Source organism: Rhopilema esculentum, chromosome 3 (genome assembly GCF_057945365.1).
Source record: "Rhopilema esculentum isolate cy_ngs chromosome 3, ASM5794536v1, whole genome shotgun sequence".
Taxonomy (NCBI): Eukaryota; Metazoa; Cnidaria; class Scyphozoa; order Rhizostomeae; family Rhizostomatidae; genus Rhopilema; species Rhopilema esculentum.
This window is the reverse complement of record NC_142817.1, coordinates 8,230,193-8,242,230: the sequence shown is the minus strand read 5'-3', so window position 1 is coordinate 8,242,230 and position 12,038 is coordinate 8,230,193. Positions and strand designations below refer to the sequence as shown.

General features: G+C 34.4%; 1 protein-coding gene across 1 annotated transcript; it reads right to left on the bottom strand.

Annotated features, from left to right (window-relative positions):
• Positions 1-11,574, bottom strand: LOC135692549 (uncharacterized). Its single transcript, XM_065210716.2, has 6 exons — positions 11,418-11,574; positions 3,346-3,378; positions 2,234-2,329; positions 1,465-1,512; positions 1,235-1,279; positions 1-460 (listed from the first exon to the last, which is right to left on the bottom strand). The coding sequence occupies exons 1-6, from the start codon at positions 11,449-11,451 to the stop codon at positions 354-356; spliced, it is 363 nt and encodes a 120-aa protein (XP_065066788.1). The 5' UTR covers positions 11,452-11,574; the 3' UTR covers positions 1-353.
• Positions 11,575-12,038: the final 464 nt, after the last annotated feature.

Genomic DNA, 12,038 nt, shown 5'->3' with positions numbered 1-12,038 from the left:
TGTTTTATGCTTTCACGTATAGCTATTCTACAGTTATTCGTAAAGCAGCAATTTAATTTATAATTCACACTCACGTACATCTTTCCGTAAGACAATTTCTTCAAGAACACAGAATACAAAGCCATTCAAATTTAAGCTGTCAGATTTGCTGTTTCCCGAAATAATTCTAGGAAGAGGATAGCCAGTTCCTAGAACTTCTTTGCATGTATTCCAGTGTTGCTATTTGTTAGTTTTTAATTATCCCTACTGGCATTATTGAAAAATTATTACAACTTTACAAGCATAGATTAGTCTACTGCACTACGTTCAATGTTCTAAAGAATATTACTGAGGTACGGACACCTGTACAAGTTTCAGCACTCTACAAATTTTGGCTTTATATTCATATGTGCCATGTAGCGGTCGCAAGTAGGGCTGCAACAGTATTGGCCGTCGTATTGTCCATACCCTCTTTTAGCCACTACAATAAAGAAAAATATGTTATTTCCAAAAATACTCTATATTCGATTTTACAGTTATAGGATAAGTTGTATCAATTGATTCTTTGGTGTCGCAAAATTTCACAACAGACAATTTCAAATTTTGCTGTTGTTTTTTGCAACGTTTTGCAAGAAGAGTGTCTAACGAAAATCCTTGAGTATGTAACTTCTCTACTTTTCTGCGCTACTTACAATAGTTTTTTTGAAGAAGAGTTGCATGTGACTATATTAATGGGCGCTAAAAGAGCCATCAACCCGCAAATGTATGCAAGGCTTGTTTGAATGTGGGCCGGCCGTATAATGGATGGCTTGAAAAGTGGTTCCACGTTTGAAAATAAACTAGGACATCAGATCAACCATCAAAATTAAAAGGCTTCAAGTTGATGCTCCGTCCTAACTTCATATTGTTAGTCTAACAATAATGTTAGTTCATTCCTTCATAGATAGTCGTTAACCTTGTATTGCATGTTTGTTTGATTTCTCAAATTGCCAAAAATGTCTTTCAAATATCGTTTTATGCGCACGAAGAATAGTGCATCATATATTGTTTTGCTATGATTGAGACAGCTATAAAATCAAAATAGACATACTTGATTTGTCATTAATTTTCGTTGGCCTAGCAATTGAAAGCTGCTTATTTGAAATGTAATGCAGTCTTTTTACGTGATACCTTTCTTGCTGTATGATTTCGGAAGCATAAAATTCGTTATAATCATATAGATTTTTAACATATAAAGTGCTGTTTTGCAACTTACAAGGCCACGCTTTGTCAATATCGATTTCTTCATCTTCCAGGAAAGCTTTAAAAAAATCAGAAATTTTATTTATACTAGTTAAAGAGCCATGAAATACTTTGGCTGACAATAAATTTTTCTGTTACGTTTCGTTATTATTATAAAAATGTCCTGTTTTATGCTTGGATTTATGTTGGTTCTTGAATGTTTTGCTTTTTGATCGAGGAAAGAGTTGATCTAGAGTGGCTTACCTCGCTCTCTGATGTCATCTATAGCTGTGTCTATGAAACGTGCCATATCTGCAAAAAGTTTATGGCTGTTAGTCAATGTTTTTATAGTAAGCTAGAAAAAGGAAGGCCTTTCTCGATATTGGAGCTCTCAGGGGCTGCGAAGGGCTTTTTTAGACTCTCAGGGGCTGAAGTGGCCTCTAAGGGGCCCTCGGTGGCTTGGGGGCTAAGTCGTCTTATAAGTAACTACTTCTCAATTTTGTTTTTAAGATTTTTTTGCAATCCGCCTTTCTTTCATTGCACCACAATCCTGTATTAAAGAACAAGGCATTTAATTTACTTCAAATTTACTCCATGTGCAGGGACAATGTTCATATAACGACGACCAAAGTTTTCTAGTCTGTTCAATCAATTATACAACCAATCCTTTTGTGCAGTTATTTCCCTGAAATATCATGCATGAACGGATCATATCAGCATAGCAAAGCTTCTTTAGACAACAAATATTTGCATTGCTTGTCATATGTCCATCATTTTTTGCCAAGACAATTTGTGTTAAGAAGAGTGCATGCGAGTTTATTAAGGCTAGTGCTTTGTGAAGAAATTGAGGTAATATTGAAGCTAGATTAATGGGTGCCCTGAAAAAACCATTTCAGCAGACAATCCTTAGATGCTGCGTCTCGCAATTAAAGCTTTGTCAAGAAGAACTAATTAATGCTGCATTAACATCAATCCAGCAACTCTACCCAAGAAACTGAGTAAGTAGATAGCAAACAATGGGGAAATTACTTGCCTCGTCTTGTGTTAATCATGCATGGAGTTTTATGTGGGTCTACTCCAATCATTTTCAGCAAGCGTTTTGTCAACGTTCTTTTGCACATACTTGAAGCTTACAAGATAAATAGGAACATGGAAATGTAAGTTTTTACCTCAAATTTTACACCAAAATTAAACATTGTTACCCATAAGGGCATATGCAAACAATGATGATTTGATGACAAATAAAGACAAGCACCTACACACTTTCTAGAAAATGTTTGTTAAAAGACGCATTTAATTCACCTTTGTTAAAATCATTGCTTACTGATCTGCCAAAGAGCGCTCGATCTATGTCGTTTAGACAGAGCTGTACATACTTTGGTTCGACTAAGACTTAGAGACCCACGCCTAATGCGATTATTTGGTAAATGTTGGACAAATACACATAAAGAGCTTTTGTTTTTCATGCTGCTTTCGTGGCAACAAGTTACCTTGATGTTAATAACTATAAGCCTGTACTTGACAAGCATCTGGAGCTTTAATTAACTGATTCAAACGAATTCATTCTTTTTATAACTGCTAACAATATGCTTAATATTTGTCAGGATTAATGTAACATTACCGACACATCACATCTTATGTTCAAAACCTATTGAGATCGGTCTATATTAAGTCATGTCAAATAGCTTCTAAAAGCTGGATTAATTTCTCCAAATATTGCATCTATATAGTTTTCGCATCTAGAAAATAGTTAGCTTTTGTAGACTAGAGTTTTCTAAGTGTATAACATGAAAAGTCAGCTTGGTGGATTGTGGTGGCCGTATCTGAATGCATCACAGCTATTTTACAGGAGATTGGCAAGTCCTTTATAATTTTTATTGAAATAAATTTAGGCAGGCCGTCATGTCACTTTATCTAACTTTAAAAATACTAGTAGTTAAGAACTACAGTCTAGCAAATTATAAAAGCTCATGGTAACAATAAAAAATATGAATATTATGTCATCAATATAACAGAACATAACTTTAGATTGTTCTAAATGCTTAAGAAAACTAGTTGCGGAGTTACAATAGTTAACTCAACTGCCAAGTGATTTTAAACCTTAACATTGAGAAAATAATGTAAATAGCCTTGCCAGAAACATACCTCCAGAGCTGCATAGTGTGACGGCGAGAATAACTGAAAAATGGGATTATAAGCAATTAGAAAGTAACCTGGCTTCCGACACAAAAAGCGAAACCAATATTTCAATAAGGTCTCAGACAATTGTGTTTTTGATGTATTGGAAACTTTAGTATATCTTATCGAAAAGCCTGCCTATGTTCCTGCAGTGGGGTTTGATTTCGCAATGTTTTGAATGGTTTTCCTTGATGTCATTTGATGCTTTTAATATAGCTTTTGGGTATTGCCATTCTTGGTAAGGAATGTATCTATGTACCAAGAATACACCAGGGAATGAGCTTCAATGGCTAAAGTTCATTGCATTCAAGATATGTGACAAGATTAAACGCTAAGCATACATTCTATAACCCTAGAGGATGAATTTTGAATACCAAATTGTCTTGATAACATCAACAGTAAATACAATCTAACGAGGCGCTGACGTACAAGGTAACGAAACGTCATGAAGGAACAATTAAGATAGGCGTGAAGGAACAATTAAACCTAGCCTTCAGGAAACGATACTTGCAACATGGCGATGTACCGGGTAACCTGCCTGCAGTACCGGGTAGAATGCACCTGCACTTTTGTACTCTAGGTATGCTCTGTTGATTTTTGTTTATTTTCTTTAGATCACAAGCTATTTTCATTTTAAATAAGCAGTACTAATTTGCAAACTCAACAGTGATGTGTTAGCGTTTCTTATTGGCCTATTTCGATCCACAACTGGTTGTATATATTTCTTAGCTTTGAAGCTGTTTGAGATTGTGCAGTCGAGTTTTTTTTAATTGCTTTCAAAGCAGCATTTTGCTAAATAGATAATGCATATTGTACCCAGGTATTCCAACCAAAAAGTGACTTAATTGTTTGTGGAGGAAATTCTAGTTATTCTGTAGTTAGTCTCGAAAACATTGGAAAGGAATATATCCATTGATTGTCCATACGGCAATAATTCTTTGAGTATTTGTGCTCCAAACGTTTAACATAGCTTTTATGGTATCAATTTAATCATCGTTTTCGAATACTTGGTGGAAATTATTTTAGCCTATGCTAAACAATATGTTACACTGTCCGGCTTTATCGTTAGGTACACTATCAGAGTGGAGAGCGAATGGGCGGTACTTAACTGAAGACATGTTTAACAATGAAATAGTATTGTTGGCATTAAGCTGCCATGGTTTAAGTATTTTAAAAGCATTTTTAGGTATCCAAAGCTAAAAATCCAAAACACTTCATTTTTAGCATCATAATATTTTTGTTTGAAAGAGGCTAGTTAAGTTCTGAATACCAAACTACATCGATTGCAACGAATTTTTTTGAATCAATGCAGGATTATGAAAATAGTAAGAAAGGCAGTTGTTTAATTTTGAATTTCAATAACAAAGCTGCCTATACCAACGGCTTGTCTTGATTAGCTTCGTTCACGACATGTGAATTGAAAGACATTATTATGTCACACAAGCAAAATTTTGCAATCATACCATTTGTTGTTTGAATTTTGCAAAAATTACTGTTGTAAATTCTTTACAATTCAAATAATTATCTACACATAATTTAAAAACCTATTGTAAAAACTGCCTTCTGATGCGACTAAGCCTGCCTTGAAAATAGCACTTAAATTGCCAGACGACATTTGCAAATCATGTTTTTTGAAGGCAAAGGAGTTGTCATTGTAACAGTTAATTGTTTAGGAAAAATCGATTTTGAGTCAGTTTCAATAACTGCAGCCCATCTCAATGTTTAGCATTTTAAAAATCCTAGGCTTGTAATCTGAAAACAATTAGCCAATTTCCATTTTAAAAATATTTCTTTCATCAAAATGGCCAAAATCATCTAGAATCCACATTTTCCATTTATGAATGCTTTAAAAAGCACTTGCTTTGTTGAATTTCTCGAGTTTTCCTCCCTGATGATTTCTATAAAATTTGTACTGATTTGTGTAAAATTACTTCTTTGTTATCTACTCTGATGCTTGTGATGCCGTATTCACATTATATTTGAACAGCCCTCTTCAATGAAATGAATTTTTGTTTTAAACTTTGTTTGAATTTTTTGAATAATATTCGAATAAATGTGCGACATTTCTATCGTGTAGCCAGTGTCTGAGGTTTCCTCGTTTATACAGTATTTTTCTCTCAAGTTGTGCCGAAAGAGTCTTGCGTTTAAACAATATTTTGGTTCTAGACGAAGCCTTTAAGGACCTACTTTGATATAGAGCCAGTTTCCGTCTGAGTCTATTTGCGACCCGTTTCCTTCGTTTAAACATTTTATTCAGGGCTTGTTCTCCTATTAAAGTCCCTTACAATATGGTTGGCTTCTCCGAGAGCTGCGTCGTGTGGTATGTATCTAATTCACAAACAGCCAGTATTGTGGTTTTGGCTCAAACGAAGCAACTTAATAACGCCCACTACAGCCTGGATGATTGATTTATCTATCTGTTAATCCTTTGCATTCATGTTAAGTAAAACTTACTATTTTTGAACAGGACGTTTACACTATAAGCTCATCACACCAATCACGTCCTCTTGGAGGCTCTATCCAGTACTAAACGATCATCTATTTACGATTTACGACTGTAAATTCATTTTGTTCTTATCCGTTCCTAGTCCATTATGAAACGCACGTGCGCATTGTCACAAGCAATCTTTAGAGTACGATGTAAGAATTTCATGACCTGATTTGAAATTTTGGCAATCAATAAATAATGTACCTCTTAGCGGCTATCATATCGCCAACAGTTTGGGAAGCAATTCGTTACTTTATAAAGCACATTTTTGAAATCGCCGCTGATTTTTAGCTACACTTTGTCGGTATAACAGCATAAACAGAATCGCAATCACTTGATATGAAACAGTTGTAGATAAAAATAGTGAATTCCGATATCTTTAACAATTTTATGTAGTCCTGGAAAGAAATCATCAACATAAAGTATAAAGATAAATTGAACCGAAAATTTATACTATGTAGTTAATAGATTTTGATGCCTGTGTTTGCTTTTTCTGATAATAAAGGCATTTTGCTTGAAGCATTTATAACACCAGTGCTCGAAAGATAATCTCTCTGCTGCATGTGTTTTAAGTGCTCTCTGGGTCATGCTCGATAAGTAGTTTTTCTTATATATCTAGCCCAACTTAGTAAAACGAAACCGCCACAAGAGATATGATATATCAATTGAATGCGTGTTACGTCATTGGAGGGTAAAATCTGTTGTTATGAGTTTTTTGCTTTCCAGATAGGCTAATACTGTTACAATTTGAAAGAAAGATGGCGCTTGCCATTCATTTTATTAAGAACTCCAACAAAGTAGGGCTCCTGAAATCTGTTTCCCCTTACAAATATCTTTGTGTGAAGAATATCGCTTAACTGAATGAAACCATCCAGACAATATCTAATTAGCTAATGAGCAGGGGCGTTTCAATTCGGCAAAAAGTATTAAAGAAATGATGTATTTATAGCTCTGGAAACCATTGTAATTTGTCACCACGATAAATCGGGCATCTTGCCACGACAAATCGCACAATGACACATAGAGTATTCTTGCCCTTACCTTTATATATAATGTAATCAAACAATTATAATGTAATCAAACAATTAAAATGTAATCTTTGAAAACCATCTCCATCCTGTATTCTATTCCACCCTTATTCATCAAAAGCACTATCTAAACATCTAAGAATTAACTAAACTAACGCAGAAAATAAATCGACCTTTGTTCTCCTTACACTGACTGGATTGGTGTCCAAAAAGTAATGGGTAACGCACAATCTATTTTTCAGCTTCTATGTCTGAACATTCTGAATCAATAGCATAACAAATCGAAGTAAATTTCTAACAATTACGTAGTGTACCAATTGACATGCTGGATCGCAGTATTGTAGGATTGACAAATTGGGTATTATTTGTGGGAAGTATATTGTTCATTAATGTGTGGGCAGCAATTTAATTTTTCTTCATGCTTTATTCAACATGTAGACACTTCCTCCTAGATCCTTAGTTTCTTGCATGGCTTTTGCTTTGCCAAAAGAATTTATTGATAACCACACATTTTTGAAGTTAAGGAAAACCAATTGGAAATGAAATCCGAAAAATCACCGCCAAGTAGAAAAATTCCAAAAAACCAGCAATAACTCCTGGACAGATAAATCTGGTAAAAGCGCAAATTATACCATCACTAACTTTTTCTTGGCAAAACCATTTATTATACGTTACAAAGGGGAAGAGACGTTTAAGCATTTTGAAAAGTGCGATGTACGTCAATGTGAAATGGAAAGCAATGGAAATATTATTTTCATAGACCGGTTGTTAAGGAAAATCCTATTGATAAAGGACAGTGTCAATGACAAGGCTCTAAAAACAGTCATATCAATCAAAAATAAGTCCGTGTCTTGGTTTTTCATTTTTGAATGTATAGAAGGCTTTCTTTTTCACTTTTGGACTCCATTAGTAATATTTTCTTTAGGCAAGCAGTGCGGATTGAGCAACGATAAAAGTCATGTGCTCGCGTTTTTGAATGGCTAATTCTGATCCACTACAGCGTAGCTAATATGTTCCCTAACTCGATCTATGCTCTGACGTTTTTTATTCTGAAGAGTGTTAAGCAAAAAGCTTCAGTATGTATCAAAATATTAGTTTTTTCAAAGCTATTTTTAAGTACTTTTTATAGGCGGTAGTATATCATGAAAAGTTCAGATAGATTTCCATAAGTAGCTATGAGATCTCTGAGCTGAACTGCTACATTCTTATATGCTACATTCGCCTCCTCTTGCCACCAGCTGTACTATCAAGTGCTATTTATTACACTAGTGCTGTCATATTATGCTACACAAATGCGTTCACTTTCTTCACTGCAACCCTATCAGATGTTTGATGTGTCAACGTTCAGGATCTTTGACTGTTTCCTGCGAAAATTTCCACGGTCTTTTTTGCAACAAGACTGCATTAGCAGAATCTAGCGCTTCTAACAGCCTTAACTCCTTAGAATTTGTAACCATTAAATATATCCTTCACAGAAATAGACACATGTGCTTTTGTCTGTCTTTGAATTTACAATTTCAATCTTTAATCCAAATCATTTCTTTATGGAAAGTAAGCTAGATTGCCATTTTTTCTATATCTGGCAACAGGCCTTTGATTTGGGATATGGGGCTGCTACAAGTATGCTTGGCTACATGTGAATGTCTTAGTAAAAGACCTGAATGTTTTCGAATAATTTTCTTTTATGGAAATGTTTTAATTTAGTTACTTACGAAGACGCATAATGACCAGCATAAATTGATTAGGACAGGTTCTATCATAAACCTGTCTGATCTTTGATATAAACTTCCATCATGTGGAAATATGTTTGATGTTTATACAACAAAACTGACAAGAAAGTCTATAGTTTAATAATGATCAAAGAATTGGTGCTTGCTTAAAGATGATTGCATTTTTTAAGGCTATTGGATTTTTCTTTTGGTGGAAATCCAGTTACGACAATTGTTTTAGAATTTGCAGTTAAGAGAAGAAATATTCATGATTTTTAAATGTTTACGTGATTTATACAACTTTTGTTGTAAAAACAAAATTCTTAGTTGTTTCAAGACGTTCTTAAGGGATGATTTCTTCTGTGAAACCATGAATTCTCGCCAGCAGCTGATGCACTTCTCTACGACTTGCTAGAAAAGCCTCGAGGATTTGAATATATTATCTTCAAAATCTTTCAGATTCGTAAGGAAACCTAGCAAAGCTGCCCAAAATAAAGCCTCGCTTTTGGGTTTTTGTGAGAAATGCGAGTCTTCACGGCTTGTGCTTGTCACCTTGTCTTGAGAAAGTGTCATCCGTTTGCGTTTTCGGATCTTTTCTTGGCTTTATAAAGATATTAGAAACAAAAACGAAACACTTTGAAGCATAGTTTGCGTTTTAAGCTGTTAAAGAAGAAGCTTAGCAATATATCAAATGAAGATTTTGTCTTTTTCAAACATTGCTGCATGCACTTAAAGCTCATTCTATTGAATAAGGGATATATTCTGATAGTTTGATAACTTACGAATTATTTTTCTTGACGACTATTTAGAGATCATAAGATGAACAATTTTGTAATCTTCCTTGTGTCTAACATTGTGTCAGCCATGAGCATCATGACTCTTAGAGAGACTGCTTAAATTTGGTCTGTTAATGTTCATCCACAAAATTTGAGAGTTATTGCGTACAAGCTTGAGTCGATCTATTAAATCAAAGGCTTTGCTCTTCGTATTTAAAGACATCACATCACACGTTCCATCCTCCGCTCGGCATTTCCAGTCTAAACTATCGATTGAAATATGGTTTTGAATTCAAATTTTTATTTCCTTTTGCTTGATAAGAAATCGCATCATTTGTGCGGAGAAGAGAAGACAGAGAAGGAAAAGAAGTAGAAGAGGCAGAGAACTTCTATTTGTTCAAAAGCCAATCGAATGAAATTTAACACTTACAGCCGTCAAACCAGAAGGCATTGCTTGGTTGAAGTTTATTTAAGTGAAATTCGCAGTGCATTTTAAATCGCAATACAACAAATTCAATTGATTTGAATGCTTATATTTTATTTTCCATTTTGATAATAGACTTTTATGAAGCTTAACTAGAATTTTGTCAACTTAGATCAGTAGAATTATTTGACGGTCTAGATTATGGGTTTCGGTCTCTTATTGACTTGATTTGATGAAGAATTATTGTCCTAATTTTGAAAATATGTTTTACGTAGAAGGACTGTTATTGTAAGCAGCCGCGCACCATAGCGAATCCCGCAGGTTGCTTGTTAGAAATAGTCGATTGACGTCTTTAAAACCCGGCAGCATGTTGATCGCCACTTTGATATTAGCGCATCGCTTGTGTAGTTGACAACCTGCGTTGGCTTTATTTTTTCAGACAGAAATCAGCGTTCGCCTTTATTTTACCTTCTTCCTTTCTTCTGCGATTGGTTGATACTGAGATCTGAATTTCCCAAAATTATTTTTATGAATAGGTTTGCGAAGAGAATTTCTATATCTTCATGCGAGAAAAGCAAATTTTACGTAAATTTTCCGAAAATAAACGCAAAAATATACTGCTGCGTGTGGTACTTCTCTGCTTTGCATGTTGTATGAGTAATAGAGTAAATTAAATGTTTGTTTTCCAGCATTGGTACTTGAGCTTTATTTATTGATGAATTACATAATTAAGTCCTTAAAGTCTTCCCTTTGCTCGAGCATATATGCTTAACACTTTAAAACACGTATGAAAAGCATTAAAGATTTTACTGCTAAAAATGTTTGCAACTTCTTCCAATTAAATGGATAAAGACCCTTGTTAGAGAAAAGTTTTTATGCTAAATGAACCTTGAGTTAGAATACCCAGCTGATCTTGCAATCATGTTAAAAAAAGTTAACAGCAGGAGTCGATTAATTTTTTTAGCGGTATTTCGGCTGAGTTCTTTTTGATGTAGAGGAGAGATGAAAACTCACACTTTTTATTGAAATTCGAACTTCAAGATGTAAAGAAGAGTAGTCCTGATGTTCTCGATTAAGTTAACATGAGCTAGCGTAGGACAGACAATAGAAAAAGTACTAGGGAAGAAACACCAAAAGAAGATGTAGCATGTCAGCAAAAAATACAAGCTCTTTTTATTTGAATTAGTCTTTTCTTGTGTCAAAAATAAAGATTATCTATTCGCCAAACTGCTGGATAATGACAAGGATAAATTGTAGCTGAAAATCTAGATATAAAACTTGTTGTTTAAAAAGGTATTGGATAAATGGACACGTAAACCATTACAAGAAGTTTGTCATGAAATACTTTTGCGAAACATCTTTCATATTACGTCTCAAAGCATTTCAAGTATCAGGCATCTCAAGCATGTCGAGTATTAATTTTTCATTTTTTTCGTTTTTTGAAATTTTTAAGCAAATTTTTTCCAGTGTAATCGCTTTTCTAAGATTTTACATTAAAGGATTAAAGAATAAATGTGAAAACTTTCGAACTGATTTTTGATCAATATTCTGTAAGCAATTTTTAGTGCTTGCTAACAAGATAACAGTATTATTTTATTAGCCAGCTTTACTTACCGAAAAGTAAAGAAACACGAACTGACATCTTCATTCTTTTTGACTGTCTTCTATACTGTTTCTTTAGAATTCTTCCTGTTTGGAAAGGTCTTCAGCTCACCTTAGCGTCTTCCTGTGAATTTTCGTATGGATGGCCAGTGAGCTGCATTAAATAGAGGTTTCAAAGACGGGTGTTTATACCTTCAGAAATTGCAACCTCGAAAGCCATGAGAGCTGTGTGATTTATAACAGCTGCTCTATTTTTGCTGTTAGCAGAAGAATGTCGATTAATTAATACAGAGGTTTATCGTTCTTCATTCTGTTAAATCTGAGAATGAATGAAAAACGCTGTTATCTTTGACTGATTTTAAGAGTCTCCTAGTGTTGAGACGGTTGTCTTAAGCAGCTGGTCTTTCGTGCCCGATGTTGGTCCCACTTAGATTTCATCCCCTTTTAAATACTTGTAAGAACGATAAGTTCCTTGTACACCCCGTACTTTTTGCTCATGGAAAGAATAACAGAATATGCTGGCTGTATCTTGAATGTACTGGCTGAAAAGAATGCTTTGAAGATTGGTCTTTGGGCAATTAGATCTTCTCGATATGCATCTTCTTGATTCTGTTCTTGACCTACTCCAAGTTC